The sequence below is a fragment of the Catharus ustulatus genome, chromosome 2 (genome assembly GCF_009819885.2).
Source record: "Catharus ustulatus isolate bCatUst1 chromosome 2, bCatUst1.pri.v2, whole genome shotgun sequence".
NCBI classification, from domain to species: domain Eukaryota; kingdom Metazoa; phylum Chordata; class Aves; order Passeriformes; family Turdidae; genus Catharus; species Catharus ustulatus.
The window spans coordinates 22392733-22413345 of record NC_046222.1 but is presented as its reverse complement, the minus strand read 5'-3'; the positions used below and the strand labels follow the sequence as shown (position 1 = coordinate 22413345).

General features: G+C 43.5%; 1 protein-coding gene across 4 annotated transcripts in view; it reads right to left on the bottom strand.

Annotated features, from left to right (window-relative positions):
- GRAMD1C (GRAM domain containing 1C) overlaps positions 1-8044 on the bottom strand; it is a 56118-nt gene extending 48074 nt beyond the window's left edge. For 2 of the 4 annotated variants that reach the window (XM_033052303.2, XM_033052304.2), the window contains exons 1-2: positions 7970-8044; positions 6542-6670 (exon numbers count right to left, since the gene is read on the bottom strand). In XM_033052303.2, coding sequence (XP_032908194.2) covers positions 6542-6670; positions 7970-8044 — 204 coding nt within the window. Of the gene's footprint in view, positions 1-6541; positions 6671-7361; positions 7668-7877; positions 7898-7969 lie in introns of those variants that run through there. The other 2 variants (XM_033052307.1, XM_033052306.2) reach the window with 2 other exon arrangements.
- Positions 8045-20613: the final 12569 nt, after the last annotated feature.

The following is a 20613-nucleotide window of genomic DNA, read 5'->3' as shown; positions in this document are numbered from 1 at the left end:
ATGTCCCCATCTCAGATTTATTCAGCATCCTCATCAACACCTCTCCAGCTGGCAATAACATCTTTGAACCTTGTAGCAAAACTATTCCTATAATGCCCCTGACCAGAAACCACAGCACAAGCCAAGCTCACAAGGCTCTTAACTGCCCAAGTCCTTCTCATTTTAGGGAAAAATTGTGGATCTGTACCTACTTTCTTGATGTCATAAATGCAGCATTCAAGCATTCTTTTTGTTCTATTTTAGTAATTTTGTGTACCTCATGATTTAACAAAAAGGAAAAAGGTAAATCAAAATATAACTAAGTCTGTGATACATCAACTTCTAAAACAAACTTAAAAAATAAACCAAGTGTGTTTGGATGAACTCTCCACTTACTATCTTAACATTGTACTTGAAGTGGGTTTGTCATCCTCCAGCACAGTCACCCTTGAGCCCAAGTCAATTTGTCTACTCCTCAGGCTAATTTTGAGTTTTGTAACTAGGATGTCCAGGTTTCAAGAGCCATAAGTGTACTAGGTACTACGATGCAATGAAAATTACAAGCTCAATCAAGATTATTTCCTTTTGGAAAACAAAATACATTCCTTTCTGAACAGCAGTTTCATCTGACTCATTTGTTTTTACAGCACACATGTGAAACAAGTAGCCAATGTTATTGGTTAAGAACATCTGCTTTTCCACCTGATCTTTCACTGCAGGCTGCCCAAGTAATACAAAAGAATTCAAACTGCCTGTCTTTAGACTTATTTGATCTATTTAACAAACAGGGGAGGAAATCCAGATGTTTTCAGGATGAGGAAAAATGCTATATACAATAAAGAAACTACAAGACATAACTTTTCAACTCATCTTCCTTACCTGCAACAAAGTGCCACCAAGATCATTTGATGCCAAAGTAGCCAAACAGAGAAGCAAATGAACAGCACACTTCAGCTGGACATTTCCCTCCTTGCCCTGCCAGTAAAATCTGTCTGCAACTGCATCTCTGATCTGTATTTAAGGTTAGTAACAATGCCCAAACAAGGATCAGAAAACAACATCATGAAGGAAACAATCACCATGGTAGTAATTCCCCTTGGTGCAATTTAGTTTTCAGCAACTCATAGAAGGATACATAAATACTTTCGATCAGGACTACAGTGAAAACCTGAAGGAGCATATTAAACCACAACACTACATAGTTAATAATGCAGGAGTGACTGTGGCCAATTATATAAAGTGCTTTGCTATAAATTACTCTAGTCATCTCATTAAGCCTGCCAGTAGCCCTACTGCACTTGAAATTCCATGGAAAGTGGCACTCACTGAGCAATTGCACCAGAATGTATTCTCCTGGCTGCTACTAATGACTTAATATACCACAAAACAATTATATCTTGCACAGTTTTTTCTATCTGTCTTCTTTCCCTCTCCCTATATACAAGCGGTTCACCTGTAGCAGACCTGAAAGACAGTGCTACATTGCTACCTGTTTGTAGAAATACAAGCTGCACACAAACAAAGGCAATTTTTTTTAAAAATCTTATTTCCATCTCCTATAGTTGACTTACAAAGCACTCATTCTGCAACTTAGGGACTTCCCTTTCATTAAAAGGATATCACTATTCCAACTCCATGCAGATTTCCTGAACCATGCTGCATTTCTAATGGTTTGCTCTCAGAAAAAAATAAGTAAAATCACACAAATCTGAAGTATTTTCTTTCTGACCTATTATACTTAACCTTCAGGTTCTAGACTAATTTATATGTGTACAGTAATAATTCAGGTTATATAGAATTACCTACTGCTGCAGCTGGCAAAAGCTTATTTTGACAAAGCACCACTGTCAGTCTTTCATCAGAACTGGTTAAAAAATTTTATCACAACCAGATCTACCTCCCTGCTCAGTCTGAAACTGTATCAACAGCAATAAAGACATTCCCAGCATGAAAAGAAGGGAGAAAAAACCCTTTAGACTAATCACCCATGTTCAAGGATCGATGAGAACTGCAGTGTGTCTTCCTACCAAATTAAAACACTGTTGCTGTATAATCAGCGCTATCACTGGGCTGAAAAAAGGCACCTGGAGATTCCAGGTAGGTAAACAAAAAACACACTAGTCCTACAACTACAGCAAAACCTATTTGCACTAAAGTTAGGGCATTTAAAAAACCAAACCAAATTTTAAAAAAAGCCCAACCAACAATACACCAAAATGCAGTATTAATGTGCTTAAATGCTTTCACTCTCTTTGTAGATCTATAGCAATTAATTCAACCAATTCTCATCCTCCTTAGCTTCATACCAGCAAATAAAAAGGCTTAAAAACCTCGTCCAATGCCAAGAGAATTGAAGTATTTCTTCCACACCCCAAACATTTGGAGGCATAGAAAACAAACAGCAACATACCAAGTATACAACGTAAGAGAGCTACTGTCACAAGGCCTTAAATATCAGCTCCCAAAACAATTAACACTTCAACCAGCCCAGTAAGCCATTCCAAGAGTGGTGTGAGTCTTTAGAGAAATGTAGAAGGAGGATTCAAACAATTATAAAGACAAGAAATATTTCATTTAACCCTACTAGTCTTGGGCCCCAAAGTGCCTCAGTTTGTATCTGTGCTTCAATAAGTTATCTTCCAAACTGTGATACATATCTGCATCACTTCTTGTGCAGGTTTGAGTCATATATGCTTACTGTGTTCTTGCCATACGTATTGTCACACACTCCCAGACTAGTTCTTTCTTGTAGAAACCAGATCCATGCACGTAAAAATTCAAAATACTTTCGCAATCTTGTGCAACCTCAGTTGCTCTTATATTATGAAAAACAAAATGCTTATTTTCACTTTTCACTGTATCAATTATTTGCTTCTATTTTCAGACTCCTTCACACTGACCGATTCTTTAAACTGGCATTACACTCCAATCAATCACCTTTCGAAAGCCTCTTTTATTATCTTCTTTCTAACACCTCCCTCACACTTCACCTTTTCAAATTCTTAAAGAAGCCTCCCAGATACAAGCAATTTTCTGTGATGCTCATTTGATTTCCACTCATTCTACCTACCTTTTAATTCCAAGGGAAGGACTTACTTTTTTGAGCTTTTTTTCAACAGGCATTCTTCTTATTGTAGACATACATGAAGTTCCTTTTACTGGTCATTAATATAAACTAGAGATCCCATACATAACACCCTCACTTTTGATGCAAGGATCCTTTTCATTAGCTTCCTCATTCACCTTTACTTTCTTCACTATGGTAGGAAAATACTTAAGGCTTTCACAGGTTTCTTCTTCCAAGAATATGAAACTGAACCATATTTCAGTATGAAGGGCATAAAAAAAGATAAAAGGGTGAATTCAGAATCCTGAGATAGGGCTTCCATATATAACAATTTCCAATCATATTTGACTTTCATCATCTATTTGCAGTTGCCAAAACTAGGACTATTTAATCAACTGGAGATAAAAGCTTTACGGTTTCCAGTGGAGAGAGAAAATCTCAAGATTAAGTTTGTAAGCCATCTTTTTTTCTTCTTCTGGTGAGTTTATAGAAGTCCAGTTTTGTCTACCTCCAGGTGGGGGGGGTGGGGCGGACAAAAACAAAACCCAAAAAATATCCCATGACACACCATCAATCCTCAAAATAGCAGTAATACTATCAGTTTAAGAATTGCTTACAGTAGCAGAGAAAACTAATAATTTCTCAAAATTACTCAACAAAGATATCCAAAGTATTATTTTTTTAAGAGATTAAGAAAAAATCCACATAGCAGGATACTCTTCTTCCCTCCCAGATAATTTTTCAGCTGCCCTTCCTTCTCCCCACTCACCATAGCCAGGAGACAGATTGTGTCCCAGAGACTGCCAGCCCTAGCCTGCTGCTAATTACATGTGCTCACAGCACCTATTGAGCATTCCTGATACCTGGCCTGACTTCCAGAGGCATGGCACAACTGCCTACTCCCACTCAGTCCATGAAAAACTGAAGTCAAACCAGTCAGGCTCTAACATCCACATTTAGTTTCTATCACCAGCAAAACAAGAGTACATCACCCTCGAAATGAACCCCCAAGTTGCTGGAAACATGCAGCCTGGCCAAGCAAATAACCCTGGCAACAAAGCTGATCCCTGGATGTTACCATGGGCTAGTCCTGCTGTTGTAGCAATTCCTCCATTCTACTGGGGATAAGCGTAACAGGTTCCCAACTGCCATAGGACACTAAGATTATCTTTGTCAAATGTTAGTGAGACACACGCTTCACACACTGCAACAACCTGCCTTCCACACTGTCACCTACACATTTACTGTGACTCAGAATTTAGGGAGTTTTAATTATTTGTTTTTAATAGTCAGCAGCTGATCACGTGAGTTATTGAAATATTTTCTGTCAAGAGCAAGGAGAGATGCCAATGACATAACATTTTAAATAGAAGATCTTAATTTTCACCTCAGATTTGTGACTTCTTGGTTCTTGCTGCTTTACAAGCCAGTTGCCTTGAGGCTGAGAAAATAAGCGCCATGGCTTCCTACAACCAGACTGGTAAAGGCTTTTAAAACTAATCAGTGACCAACGGTAAGGCTACAACATTTCCAGCTGCAGAATCATCTTACAAAAGGGAAGTATTTACACAATTACTTTGTTTTAACTGCAAGGTCATATTTGCAGAACCAGATAAACACCAACATCAAACACATACAAAGGTCCTGGAGTATAAGTCAGACAAAAGATAATCATTTAATCACACTGGAAAACACCTCACTCACACAGCAACTGCCACAGCACTGAAGAATCTCACTCCCCCAGAGTTATGGGTACACATGACCCATAACTCCACATTACCCATTACTCTGGGAAGCAGAGTGGCACTATGAAGACACACAATATCCTGCACTGTGCAGGCTCAAAGCTCTGTTCAAAGAAACTTCAAGCCTTCAGCATGTGTCTCAAACTTAAGAGTGCAAAGGTAATAGAACAGCCACATTCTCCATATACAATATTTTAATGACTTTATTTTCAATTGCCAGGCCTATCAAGGAAACACTGAGTTGTTAACTGCAAGTCCAACAAACAAGGTTTATTCCTCGCACAAAATACCACCTGCATTAGTGCTTGTATACAAACCATCAAGCATTAGTTTACACAAGCTAATTTTCCACCTAACAAGAGCATAGTTGGCAGTTACAATGTCAGCACAGTACAACTTCCTATCTACTCAAGGACAGAGACACAGCTGGGCACAGACAGGACAGCCCTGGACCATCCTTGTCTCTGAAGGGATAATGAAGAAAATACTGAACACCCCAAGAAGTCACTGTAGCAGCACAAGTCTATGATTTGCTGGGATTTTATTAGGCCTGTCTCATTGTCATTGGCTCCAGATTACTACTGCTCAGTTTAAGAGTACACATGCATTTGGAGGACATTTATCCTATGGCCTTAGATGCAAAAACAGATGTCCTGACCATTAGGACATTTACTTGTGAACAGGAGTGATGAAAACATACAAGCTAGATTTGTAAATATGGAATTGGGAAATCTGATCTGCCCTACCTCCCCCCACCGCTTCTGCTCACAGCTCTGCCATGGATTCCTTCTGGCCTTCACTAGCTACTCAATCTTTCACCTGCTGAGCACAATGAACACTGTGATGACCTCATCAGGAGAAGGACACAGTAATCCAGATCATGTTCCTATGAACTGAAGCACACGGATGTGCTGAGGACATCTGATACAGAACCTGAGTCAGATTCCCTTCCTCACAGCTCTGGCACTCTATGTCTCCCACAAGATCAGCTGTTACCTCACCTATGGCTCCATGCACACGTGGCCTCCTTCCCTATCAAACAATAACAATTCATGCACCAAATTAACAATAAAACATACACTCCAAGTCTACACACACATTCACCTTCTCTCAAGGCACTTACAAAAAATCTACCAGAAGAAAAGTACTGAAATAATAACTTATTATTACACACTCTGCTTTCAGTCAGGCACTTTCCTGGAAAGGAAAAAAAACTAAATTACTTCTTTTCTGCCTTTCTTATTCACAAATTCAATTTTTACAGAAAACACAGGAAGCTCATTTACTCTTGTGGAAAACAAATGTGTTTACTTGACAAAAACAAACACTAGGAATACAATCCAGAACCACCAACCACCACCAAGAATCAAAATTCAGCCCTTATGCTTAAAGCATCAGAGCATCAAAAATGTCTTTCTATAGGCATAAGAAACACTGGATGGGTTCATATCAGCAACTGGGAGACAAGACTGGGCACAGAAGCCACACGTTCTGTCACTAACTCGATCCGTGACATCAGATAAACAACTTCACTCCCTCTCAGTCTCACCTTACACTTTAGTAAGCCAGTAATGATAAAATTACCTGCCTCACTACATGGGTGGAGAGCACTTTACTAATTCATGACTACAAAGCAACTTGAGAACTGTAGATATAAAGCTTGTACACATACACACATATATAAATTAAAATAGACACATATTATATTTATAAATTAAAACCAAGTTAGGAGAGAGCTAAAGCACATTACCCAAAAGCTCCAGTCAGCACTCCAGCTATACTGAGCAGGACTCTGCATTTTCTCTGTGCATGAATTAAGAGTCTCCTCTGAATCAGCAAGTAGTTGGTTAATAAGACCATGATCCACTTCATGAACTTCCTGTGAACAAAGAAGTAAGGTATGTAATCCAGCAGCGGTGGAGAAAGGTGAAGCAAGATGGTTTGTCCCTTTAATATATACATAATATAGCTGACATGGTAGTTTCACCAAGGTGAGTGGCATGGAAACACTTCTCACTGACAGCTTTTTCATTGGTTTTATTTCTTTCCCCTACACTATACTATATTTAATTATATATTACATTTTTAATCAAAGTATTTTATTTCCACTGCAGTCCCCCCAACTTGCACATTGAAGCTGCACAGATGCTTAGAACAGAAATAATACCACCAGGAGTGCAGCACATCTCAGGAACCTGTGAGACCTTTCAGAACTTGTGAAAGGTCATACAGGTGTAGCATTTTTACCAGAGTACTGACGTACAATAATCTCGGTACATCAAGTATCAAGTGTTTATACTTACTGCTAGTTACGCGATAAATTGCATAGAAATACAAGCCAAACACTTCAGAGACAAATAATTTGACTCATATCACTTACTATAAAGGTAAGAACCAGAACTGTTTTCTGACTCTCTAGCACTCTCCCTTGTTATCAGTATTCTTCACTTTGGAAGTTAGTTTTACTTTATGAAGGGCAACTAAGCCACAGGATGTCACTCGCGCCACCCCACCCCGCAAACGGTACAAAACCAGCCCAGAGCCCTAACAAGTAACCCCGCCCGTACTACCGGATCCGCCGGGATGAGGCAACGCTGGATTTCAACTCCAAACCAACCCAGAACCGAGAGGGTGTTGGGCTACCCCTGCCCAGCGCTGGCCCGGGGCCGCGACCTGGGGACAGGCTGCGGAGGGGACAGCGGGGCCAGGCAAAGGCACAGACACTCCGGGCCACCTGGTGTGAGAGCAGAGCTGCGCCGAGGGGCTTTTGCTGCAACCTCCACCAGTTGCTGCTCGTCCGCTCCCTCCCAACCAAAACGCCAGGATTCAGCGGCTGCCCAGCAACCCTGCAGCCACCTCCCCTATGGGTCTCCCGGGAGCCCAGACCCTCCCTGCGGGGACCCCACGGTCGGGAAGCCCCGAGGCCTACCCTACCCCCGGCTCCGCCTCGCCCCAAAAACTTTCGGGGAGGTGGGTGGGGACGGGAGCTTCCCAGCGCTGCCCGCAGCGCCACGCCGCCGCCGCCCGTCCAAGCCCGCCCATGCAGCTGCCCGGGAAGGGAGCAGAGCTGCCGCCGCCGCACCTACCTGCGAGGCCCGCCGCTAGCGCGGGGGGGCGGCGGCCGGGGGCACGGAGCCCACCGGAGGGGCGGGCGGGGAACGCAGAGCGCGGCGCTTACCATGGAGGGGGGCGAGGGCCGCCGTGCGCTCGCCAGCTGCCTCCGCGGGGCGCACGGCGGGGCCGCGGCCGCCATTTAAAGGGGCCGGCGCCGGCCGCGCCGCCGGCCCGCCGCGGGAGGAGGTTGCTAGGGGCGAGCGGCGCCGCTGCTCCCGAGGAGAGGGAGCCGTCGTGAGGGGCGGAGAGTGCTGCGGCGCCTCCGCTCCCCTCCTCGTCGGGCCGCGGCAGCTACTCTACGGCTTCCGCAAGGGTTAACTGGGAAGCCTCCACGCCGGTGGAAAGTTTGAGGGCTGTAGTAGGAAAAAACTGCCGGCTGCGGGGGGTGGAGGGGGGGCAACGGCGTTCGCTGCCTCCTGCCCGAGGGAGAGTCCCGCACCCGCCGCCCTCCGTGAGCGCAGCCGGTTAAACAGCGCCCGGGCAGCTAAACGGCTCCCGGATCCCAAATCCTGAGTTCGGGGATTCGACGGAAAACACTGCCAAGAGGCCGCTCCGGGGGGCTCCTAGGGAGAGAGAGGGAAGGCTGGCTGCGGGCCGAGCGGAGGATGAGGTGCCACAAGGGAAGTCAGTGAGGGAGGTTTCATTCCGTGGGTCTCATTTTTGAAGCTGCTGAGCAGCGGTGAGTGGTTTCTGCCCCACATTCTGAGCACCCCGAGGCTCCTCAAATCAGGGGACCCAACCAAAGCAGTGATGACTCGCAGATTTGCACCCTCAGCTAACCTCACAGGAAAAAGAAGAGCCCTTTGAGGTGCAAAGAAAACACATTGCTGGGTAATTGGCTGGTAGATGATGAAAAGGGATGGACGGACGGACGGACGGACGGATGGATATTTGGATGGGTAAAGCAGCCTGTTCGGACAGCACTATTTCTTCGTGTTGTCCCCTTTCTCTCTGCCTCTTCCTCAGGAAATGTGTGGAGGCTCCCCCTGGATATACATTTAAAAAATGCCCCCTCCCAGCTGTTGACCGAGAGAGGACAGCATTGATGCAGGCAACTGGAAGTCTCCCAAATTTACAGGAGAGTGTAAAGAAGAATGTGTGTTTTGTTTAATTTTTGTTCCTTGCTTTCTTGATTTGCACCTGAAACTTGAATTTTGAGAGCTTTTTTCAAAAACACTCAGGGTACCAGTTTATTTTTCTTTTTGTCCAAAATCTTAATCATATTGGGTTATCCAAGGGGGAGAAGCTTCATGTTCAGCTACTGGCTGCCAGCAACACTAACCAGCCTCCTTTGTATTCCCTCAGTTAAATCTGGCTGACCTGGCACTTTGGCTGAGGCATGACTTACTTAATGGAGGATTCACAAGAGAATTGCTAGTTCCAGGTGACATGAACATAAATAGCATTTGCAGGAACAGTGATGATATGTCCATCACAATACACTTGAAGGGTTTTTTTTGAAGCACACCAAGAACTTGGGTTTAAATCAGTGTTTGGATTGCCTTTGGTTAAGATCCATCTTCACACACTGACTCCTCTGACATACAGTCGCAATCAACACTCTAAACCAATAACTCAGTCCAAAATCCTCTTCATCTGCCAGGTACCTTTGACTCTACTGGTTATTCCCTCCTGAAACTCTTCATTGTTTTTGAATCCTCTTAACTTTTTCCTTTCATGGATGTTTTGGCTTTGCTCACTAACACTTTGGCAGTGGTTCCTTCAGAAGACCCTCACAAACTTCCATCTTCTTTCTGAAGTGCTCTGTTGCTCTGCACTTGGTCCCAGTTCCCTTCCCAATATGATTCCTGCCTGGTAACCACAGATCTTCCCATTCTCCCAAGGCATTTCAGAGAAGTATTTGCCTCCCAGGTTCCTTTAACCATACTCCTTCCAGTCTACCCTGCTTTTGCTGATTCCACTGCTTTGTACACCAAAGCTAAAGTGGCAATTGGTGACTCCAGGAATGGGCTGTTCCTCTTGACGTTACTTGGTCAGCCATGTTTTGTGAATCAAGTATGGGTCCTTTTTGCTTTCAGATGCAAAGAAAAAAGGAAATACTCATGCCTCTCTCAGCTGCATTGTGCTTTAAGAGTTATGAAATTATAACTCAAGCTCAGTTCCATTACCTGGAGAGATCTGAAGACATGCAAGATCATTAGATAAAGTGTGCCATAGTCCCTAATACTGTAGTTGAAGGAAGAGGTGTCAGCCAAATAGTGACAGGAGCCTATACTTGGTACAGGTGTAGCAGGGCTGAGTGGTACAGGTAAGCTTGGAGCTGCTGTAGCTCCTCTCATAGGGTCGTGCTTTGTGTGGGCCTTGTATAAATACAAGAACACACAATCACACCCACCTAATTCAGAGCACACCTGCTGGTTTTGCAAATAGGCTGCCCTCTCCATCACTTTTCCCCTCCACCCAAGCTGCATAGACAAGCTCTACTAAATATAGAGTTTAAGTAATCAACTTTTGATGAAGAAGGATTTGTTTTGCACTGAAAAAAAACACTTCGGGGAATACAGTTTACTTGTAAATACCATGTGCATATAGCCACAAAGATACTGAGTTCCTGAAATTTCCTTTTGTGGTGCGTTAGTGTGATATTATAGTGCATTAGAGTCTGGCTGTTCAGAAAATTAAGCCAATGCTCTTTGTGTTCTCACCATCACTCAGGAGGATTCAGCAGAAGAGAGGTTTCCTTTGGAGTACCTGGATATTCTGTACTCAGCCCAAAGTTGTGGTTTATGCAAGCCTAAAGTGAAAAACATTGTATTATCTTCCCTCAGCTCTCAGAGCATTTTCAACATGTTCTCAGAGAGGGATCAGAACAGCCACCGGGGAAGTATGTAATTGTTGTCACCTGCAACATGGCTCTCATCCAGGGAGCAGGTAGAGCACAGTGAGCTCAAAGCTGTGGTAACTTTAGTAAGTGTGACATTCGTTAGGCAGAATGTGAGGTCCTGTTGCTACAATATACACGTATTTTTTACCCGTGCTACCAGAGGAAGAGATGGTGAGGCTATGTACTTCAGCAACCATGAGCCAGCACATAGGGAAACTCTGTAGGTCTGCAGTGTTTTCATTCATCTTCTTCTTGGTGGTGGGTGAGTACTAAACCACCTTCCTTAATTAGTAGAAATACAGGTTATTCTTTGAGCTTGGCTTAAGAAGTTCTCTCTTTTTTTTTTCATGACTTTTTTAATGACTATTTTTTTTCAGGCTTTCAACTGAAGGCTTCCTCAGGATACAGGAAAATTGTATTTAATGTTGTGCATTGCATTGAAACATACTTTTCTCTTTAGCTACGTTGTTGTTTATCTAATATAAATGTTCAGAAATACTGTATTTGCCTGTCTTTCCCCAGATGTGTATCATCCTCCTCCCTAGAAGCTTCATTTCTATATTGTTTCTCCGATCTATTAGTCACCAGTTATTGTCACAAAGTAGTTATTCATATCCATTTGTGAAAGCCAACCTCATTCCAGGGCAAAAGTCATGTGAATTAAGAGCAGCAATGTGCAGTCATTGATCACTTAATCATAGAGGTCTGGGAGCTGGATACAGCTTGTAAAACACCTTCATGGTGCACCAGCATGGTATGAGTGTGAAGCTGAGCTCTAAAGCAAACAAAACCATCTGAAAGACAGTAATTTCACGATTATAAGCCGCACCATTTTGACAAAAATTTTATTCCCACCCTGGAAATGTGGCTTATGCTCAGGAGCGGCTAATATGTGAAAAATTTTCTGAAATTTCCAGCCCTGGAAGTGCAGCCAAGGTGCTGAGCCGAGCACCTGCCAGTAAAACCTGGGATTGCGCAATTGTTACAAATTGGTTACTCTGTTGCGCGGTGGGTGGAGGCGGGCTCCGTGCAGGCAGCGCGGGGGGGAGGTGGGGGGCTCCCTCCTGCCTACCCCGGGGCAGAGGCAGGGGGCCTCCTGCCGCTGCCTGCCGCCACCGCCACAGGAGCAGGCAGGCTCCGTCCCTGCCTGCCGCCGCAGGGCAGTGCCGGGCCGGGGCGAGCGAGCCCGGCGGCAGCGGCAGCTGGCCCCGAGCGGCCCCGCCGAGCGGCAGTGCCAAGCTGAGCCACCTGGCCCTGTCGGCAGCCCCGAGCAGGCCGAGCCCGCACGGTCCAAGCCGAGCCAGTAAACCCCACGATCCCGTGATTCTGTTACTAATTGGCAACTTTGTTGCATGCGGGTCCTCGCTGTGAACGACAGAGCGGCTTATACTCAGGTGCGCCTTATTTATGGACAAAGAACAAAATGTTGCCGACACCCGGAGATGCGGCTTATAGTCAGTGTGGCTTGTAATTGTGAAATTACTGTAATTTCATCAGGAGAGGATTTTTTAATGGGTTGGATATTGAGCCCTCTTTGCCCTCAACCTCTCCTCCAGCTACTGAGTGTGAATAAAAGAGAGGAGACTAAACTAGAAAGGTAGAATTCTGTGCTGACCTCCACACACCGTTTTGGTTGCCCAATGCTGTTGGCAGCTGGCAGAAGAAGCTTGCAGGGCTGCTCAGATTTACTCCAAGCACTAAAGATTAAGTGAGGCTCTAGGACAGGAAGAGAGTGTAGATGTTTTTTAGTCTTTCCTTTTGTCAGCCCAGCTCCTCTAGCCTGCCTTGCATATTTCTCACTTACAGGTCTGATATGGCCTTAGATGGGGAAGTATCCCCTGCAGTTTTGCAGGGTAGGCTGAGGGCTTTAGTAGGTGCCCTATTAGTATTGCCAAGTGTGGAGCACATTGCCACATTACCGTGAGTCCCAGAGGGCTTTCTCCCCTCCTGGCTGAAAACTGGATGTGAACTAAGGACTTCATATGACAGTGACCTATTAGATCATCTAATTGTTTGTCCAAGTCTAGACAAGATCATCCATGCTGTATTTCTCTGTACCCTGTCTAGCTCAATTGCTTTCACCACAAAGCCCTGCATTCCTCTCCATGGGCTTGAGCCCCACAACCCGCATGACAAGGGACCTACACATCACTCTGCTAATGAAGCAATTGACTTAAAAAGAGCTTTGAAGCAGTCAGCAAAGCATTTGGCACAGTCTCCTCCCAGATGCCAAAGCGATAAGGGCATTGTGTAATTGAATACCAGTGAACTAATATGTTCCAGTTTTGCAGCCTTAAAAAAAAAGAGAAAGAAAAGAAAGGGAGAAAAATAGAGGTAGTGCTGTGACCTTCACAGTGAAATCCCCGAAGAAAGCTGGGACAAAACAAAACAGCCTACTCCTCTCCTGTTTTAATTTTCCTAATTAAGTTAATCGTGATTTGTATTGAATCAAAGATGTGATATGAAACAGATTACGAGGCCAGTTATTTCATGATAGGAGATGCATATAAAACTCATGATGAACAGAGGCAACATCAAAGCACATTGTTCCTACTCAGTTGCATTCTCTATGTCACCAAGTGTCTGTGTAAAAAGTACACCTTTTGCATCAAAGAAATAAAAATGACAGTTGTGTTACAGGGGTGCCTATGGCAAGACTGGAATACTTGTAGCAGGGAAGAAAATTTGTGGCCATTCCTTGAAAACAAGGTAGGAGTAGCACAGCAGTTACCCAGTGGAGAAAATGGTTAATAAACTGAGATTTTAAAAGAGTACTCATTATGAAACTGTTCAAGTTCATTCTAATAAATAACCAAATGGATCACTTCAGAGTATTTGATGCACAAAACCTGTTAATGTGTCAAGCTTTGTCAGTTATTTCAATTATACTTTATATTTCCTCAAAGTATCTTGTCACAATACTTCAACTTTTATGACTTCTGGCTCGATACACAGATCTAACTGGATAGGGAGGATCTGGACTTCAGATTTCCCCAAGAAGCTACAGTGGGCTCATTGGTAAGATTATGTATGAACAGAAGGATAATATCTCACCTGGTACCTTTAATAAGAACTACTAATTTTAGGGGACCGGATTCAAAACTATATTTAGGTACCTAATTCTCAGGCATCCAATTCCCTTGGGTTGGTGTTCCAGTTCTAAGGCAAAAATGTTCACTTTGAGGTAAAAGCAGAGCGCCAAACAGCTCATAAGGTGTTTCACATGCTCTGTTGCTGCCTAGTTTCACAGCCAGTTTACAGTTCCTGTATTTTTGCATCCATGAGTTCTCTCTTGTCTCATATTTAAACTGTAAGCTCTATACCCCAGCCTTTTGTGAGGTGCCTGGAGCAACAGGGCCCTGCTAGCTGACAGAAATCCTCTACTCCCATATGAATCATAAATAATGATAACAACTATGAATACAACTGTGATTTTTGTCTACAAGCTTGCCTGGAGGAGCCCTTCAAGTAACTCTCAAACTGATCATAAAGGGGTTTGGTTTTCCATTGCCTCAAGACATTTGTCCCTGAGCGGAGAATCTCTGTTGTCATTGTGATGCTTTACCAGATCTACACAATAGCGTTTCACACTCTGTGGATGGCAATGAAAGACTAGACAATGGAAAATCAGGACTTTCGTGCTGGAATGGTCTGCAGTCCTTGAGAGGACACCAACTACCTCGAAGGGAGACTGTTTCACTTGAAGAAAATAAAACAACAGAAGAGCCTTTTCCAATAATTGGTCTTAACTTTCTTGGCAAAAGCTGAATTTTAGGTTTGCTATTCCTTTTTTTTCGAGGCAGTAACTATTCCTCTCATTTTCTGTGCCCAGGCTTGTTTCCAGAAATGAGATTCACTACTCTTAGGTCAGGGATATGATACTATGATTAGCACCTGAAGGCAGGTTGAAATGTCTGCTACATACATGTGATAATTGATAAAAGATTGGTGTTAATCATAAAAGTATTGGGGTTTGTATAAACCGGAATACTAAGGTCTAAAATGAAGCACAGACACTTAATAGAGAAAAAATGTGATTAAATCATTCTGTTTTAAATCCTTCTGTTATGAATATTATGTTTCTAAATAATTTGTATCTACTACCAGTTTGCAAAATCAGACTTTCCAATAGTCTGATAGATTTTGCAAAATCAGGCTTCCTGCCTTTGTTTTATCAATGACTGCCTATCTACGAAGACCAGAACTTTCCGATTTGTGCCGGTTTTATCTACAAAGACCAGATGGTTTCTATGAGACTGACTCCCAGAGACTTCACACGGATGTTTATTTCGGCTACCACTGCGTACCTGGTAAAATTATGACAGCAAAGAAACAAAAATTACTAATTACAAGAAACCATGCTATAAGAAGAAGCTTCAAACTAAGGTTCGATGGAGCGTGGAGTAGGCAATGGCCTCTCACATTTCCCCAGCGCTGTTTTGCTCTGTCTGTATTAAATAAAGCAATCTAAATTTTGCTGAATATTGAGACTTTTGTTTCTCATTTATAACAGACATGTTCACATTTTTCTAAGAAAAGTTAGCAGGAGATGGTCCCTTCACAGAGAATAGCTGTCAACCTCAGCTTCAATACAGACATAAGACTGATGTTCTGTCCCCCAGACTGCTGATAGAACTTGCTTGGGGTTCAGTCTCTGGTAATGGAGATTCTTCCCATGATTTCAAGATTTCCTGTCCTGTAACTGAAAGTGCATGCCAAAAATTCTAAGAATTACATTAGGTTTTGGGATGCAGGCAGTTGCATTAGATGCACACTTATTCACTCTACTTGCCAAAATAGAACTGCTAGTATACGTGCATTTTTTGCTTTGCCTCAAAAGCAGTTGAGGCAGGAACATCAGGCCCTGGGACTTTTTGGGGTGGGAAGAAAGAGGTTAGTGTTGCAGATAGAAATGGGTCTGACCGGACTCTAAATTTCACCCAAGGCCATTAGACAATGGCATTAATCTTCCTTCCCCTAGTGTGGCAATAGAAAGGAGCTGATATGCAGGAAAATACGTGTCTGTACACCAGAACATAATCTAAGCAGGAACTAGCAAGAAAATCCCTATCATCATAACAGGGACTGCCCTCACGTGCTAATCCCAGTAGCCATTCTTTGTGCTGGTTAGAGGTCGGGAGCAGCAGGGACATTTATCATCCTATCACCTTCAACTGTCCTCTTCTCTCTCTTCCCTGGTACAGATATAGGAGTTACTGGTGGAGGTGCAAACAAGGAGAATGCAGTAGCTGTGATTCATGTAACAGCACAGCCTTTGTTGTTGACACCTGATCCATGGAACCTTTTGGTGACTCAAACACCAGCCAAGGAGAAAGCCAAAGAAGGTGCAACTGTGGTCTTGAACTGTCATCTTAACAGTCTGCAGCATCCCTCCCTGACCGACCTGGTGGTGAAGTGGTACAAAGAAGATGAAAAGGGGCAGATGGACCTGCTAGAAAAGAATGTGACCATCTTGCCAAATAACTCCAGGATCTTCATGAGTGGAGACTTGTCCCAAGGGGATGTTTCCCTGATTATCCTCAATGTGACAACCAGTGATCATGGTATTTATTTCTGTGAGGTTACGCTTCCGGATGGGAAGGTGGTGACAGGAGATGGCACAAAGCTCAGGATCAGGAGGGCTCTGGGTAATACTTGATGTTATTTACTTTTTTTCTCCTATTTTTTCCTCCAAAGCTGGTCTGCACACTTGTGGAAACAGGGAAGTTGGCCTGTTTGGCGTCTAGCAAGGGGTCTGGTGTCATGGAGTGTAATTGCTCTATAGCATTTCTCATTATTTTTGCAAGGCCAGCTAAAATTCATTGGCTTGTTCCTATAAACAATCACAGGTATTATTATAAGGAGGAGCATTTACACCACAAAAAAAGGAATAATGTTATCCGTAAAAATAAAATCACTGCAAAGAATGAAACAGTCAGACAAGTTCCCCTTGTATTCACAGCTCTGGCAGAACCCCCATGAGTGATGGGTGACAAGGTACCATCTCATGAACCGCTCTAGACCTCTTTTTTTTTTTTTTTGAGGATATTTCTCTCCAACCCACTAACTTGCATAGTCATTCCTTAACTCTGAATGACATAAGTAATCCCACGATAGTCACGAGGATCATGTATAATATGATAGTTATATAATTTCTGATTAACTTAATTCACATTAAAATGAAAGTAGCATTAAAAATGCCATGTTTTCTTGGCCTCACAGGTAGACACTGGGTGTATTAAGTAAAGATGTAACTTACTATGACTGTAGCAGCTGGAAATGTCAAACTTTCCTTTTATGTAGGCTAAACACATTCTGGTCCCAAAAAGTCAACACATTAGAAGGTTTATTATTATCTAATTAACAAAAAATACCTCCTTCTGAGTCAATAGTAAGTTATGCAAGTGTCATTTTCCTCTTTTTCATCACCAAAGCTTCTATCTCACCAAGATTACCTAAGCCTTTAGCCTTTTGAGCCTGAGTTACTAATTTTCATAACACTACTCAGTTTAACTGTGACACTGAGGCGAGCAACTGTGCCCCTCTGCAAGAGCTTGGCCATGTTCTGATGAGGTCATCTGTTGGCTTGATCTCATAGTCTCAGTAGCACAGGTTACTCTTGAAATCTCTGCACCCTGGCCAGCATAACTGCCTTTCTGTGTTCCTGAGATGATGAAATGTAAAATTTCAGCACTATGACACCTCTGCCATGCAACAGTCCAAAGAGCAACCAGTCAAAGAAAGGACTTCAGTGGAGCTCTCTGCTCTCTGGTGCTGCCTCCCTTGGAAGTAGACAGGCAGACCGATGGCTTTCTCAAAATTGTCAGAGTAATTTTTTCCTTTCAAAAATAAAGTATAGAGGCCTGAGTCCCATTAATTTAAGCAGCAGCTTCTTCTGCCATCCCATAGTGTCTAGCTATTGAGGAAGATTTTTGGGGCAATGGGGCCACCCTGTCTCTAAAGCAACAGACAGCATAGCCGCTTAGGAATGCTTCTTAGGAGTTCCTATATAGGAATAAAGAAAATCAGTAGTTCTGTAGTGCAAGTCACTCTCCAGAGCAGAAGGGATTTCATGTCAGACAAGACATCAGCATGATCATAGTAAGCAGCTTCCTCGGCAGCCACTGCAGAAAAGATGCTGACTACATTGCATATATTTGTCTGGAAAACATCTTATGTTACTCTGTCTGCCTTCCTTTCTCCCCCAGGCTTGTTTGGTATAGAAGAATCCATTGGAACAATCATTGGGGTTGTGGCAGCTGGTATTGGAGGCATAGTGGTTCTGATCATTGTTTTAACCCCACAGCTGAGGAAGTGCATTCTCTGCATTAGACAAGAGACTCACCAAAGGTACCTGTGTTTTAACTGAGAAACAAATTAGACATTTACCCACCTCTGGTCAGATGTGGGATCAGATTCAGGAAATAAGCAGTGTAAAGGAAACTCTAACAGAGCTGATGCTGTGTTCTGTCACGTTTTCAAATAGTCTGGGGTTTTTTAATGTTGGATAGAGCTTCACTAATGGGCCTAATGAGTTACCTATAAAGAAAATAATAGGATCTTCTTTAATTGCCGCTTTGGACTAAGAGTTTTTCAATGAGATGCTGCAGCTTATTTTAACAAAGACCAAGGACTCATTCTTTTATGTTTATGCTGAAGGATGGTTCTTCCTCCTGCCAACTTCATGCTTACGTCAGAATTCTTGCAATGCTTGTGTACAGAAAGCCTATGATGTCTTAGGTGTGTGAGGTGTGGTTTCTAAAGTCCTACTTAAGGATCCGTCTTCTATTAGATCAGCTGATAACGTTGGGAAAACCAGGTATTTTCACCACATAAGAGTCAAAGAAATGCCCCAATAAGAGGCTGATGTACCCAAAAGCTCACCTGCTTTTTTCTGTTCTGTCAACTGGTCTAATTTGAGGAGACTGACACTGCATTTTGAAACAAGTTTAGTTCCCATTTTGAGCAGCTCAAGATGTGGTATGCTTTTCAGAGCGAGCTCAGCAGACTTTTTGCATTCGTTGAGGAGACGTGTGATTTGCACCTCTTCTCCTGGCGCTCAAAAATCTTGCTCAGCCTGATGAAAAAAATCCCCTCCTCGAAGGGCTGAAGAAGAGCTGCTCTTGCCGTTCACTGGAGCGCTGCCGCCACCTCATGGACAGCGTGGCGTGGACAGGGACACGCCGGGAGCTCTGCCTCTCTCACCAGGGACGATCTTCCAGCTTTTGCTGGGAAGCGCACTACCTTCCGTAGGCTGATGCTACCCACAACTCTACATTAAGAGTTCACCACTTCTTTTGCCAGAAAGCCTCGGAGGAGTTTATTGTCTAGTCCTGATCTGTGTTGCTCACTCATTCTCTCTCCTTTCCTTCTTGCACAGTGCAGCTTGAGATGCAGCATTACAGGAGTCGCTGGGATACGCAAAGCCTACAAGTGGAACAACTTCTGATGCCCCATAAGCCAAAAAATGGAGTTCTAGATGGAGTAATAGTCTTTGCCTCTACATGTTGACTTTGGCCTTTTTATTTTTGTTAGCAAGCTTTTTTTTCCCCTGCAGCTTTGACAGCCACAGTGGCATATTCACCATCGTCTTGCAGCAAGGATTCAAAGAGCTTTTTGTGAAGAAATTTGTCTTATCAGCTGCCAAAAATCCACTTAGTTTGGCCACATATCTCCGAATTTAGACTCTGATGAGGAACCCTGGGTCTTTCAGTACCATTCTTATTTTGAAGGTGCAGTTCAAAGCACCTTTGTCAGCTGAGCTTCAGCCGAGACAGAAGAAGCCCAGCCTAGCCAGGTGCTCCAAGCGCCCATGTAGTGCTAGCACCTACCCGAGGAAATCAAAAGCATTGCTTCTGGTGATGCAGGTGTGGCTTCCATCTGCCTTGTACCTCCTGCCAAAGAGGCTCTTGTCCTGATGGCTTGCTCCAGCCACAACACTTGTGACAAAGATGTAAAGAACACCCACTAGGACATAGCTACTCCTGGCTGAAACAGTGGGATTTTGGTTTCTCTTACCAGAAGGAAATGTAGCATTTGAATATAAGCCTCTAATATCCATAAATAAAAAAAATAAATTAAAAAGATGAAAATATTTGCTTGACACGACTAATGTTCTCCACAGACACTGATTCCTGATGTGGCAATAATTGATTCCCAGGCAGCCAGTTACTGGGGGACATGCCAATATAGGAGACCATCTCCTATATGTATCAGAGAGCAGCATATCAGCTCTGAAGCCTGTGGAGCAGGCTTTTGCAAAATGTGGGTATGCCTGTTTGTAAGTAGAAAACAGAAATCTTTGCTGACCTTGCAACTGCAATAGTCCAGCATAACTCTGCTTTACCCTTGAACACAGCTCAGATGTGTCTCCAGTGCTGTGACTCAGGAGCATGAGGGATAAGAAAACCGGACTCTAAGCAACATGGTCTGGTTAAAGGTGTCCCTGCTCATTGCACAGGGATTGGAACTAAACGATCTTTAAAGGCTCCTTCAAATCCAAATTACCCTATGATTCTGTGATAATAAGCAAAACAAAAAAAACCCCTGGCACTGTTTGGTGACAGGAGATGTGTTCCCACTGCACCACAGACCAAACCCTCTGTTTCTGCAAAGGCAGATCTTGATCATGATCAGAGCAGGCTCTTCCCTTTACTTCAGCATACATTACTCTGTCACAGAATCACAGGCTGGGTAGGTTGGAAGGCACCACAGTGGATCATCTGGTCCAACCTCCCTGCTCAAGCAGGGCAATCCCAGAGTATACCCTGGCACAGGATTGTGTCCAGGTGGTTCTCCAGGAAGGGAGACACTCCACATTTTCTCTAGTCATTCTGTTTCCATGCTCGGTCACAGTGAAGAAG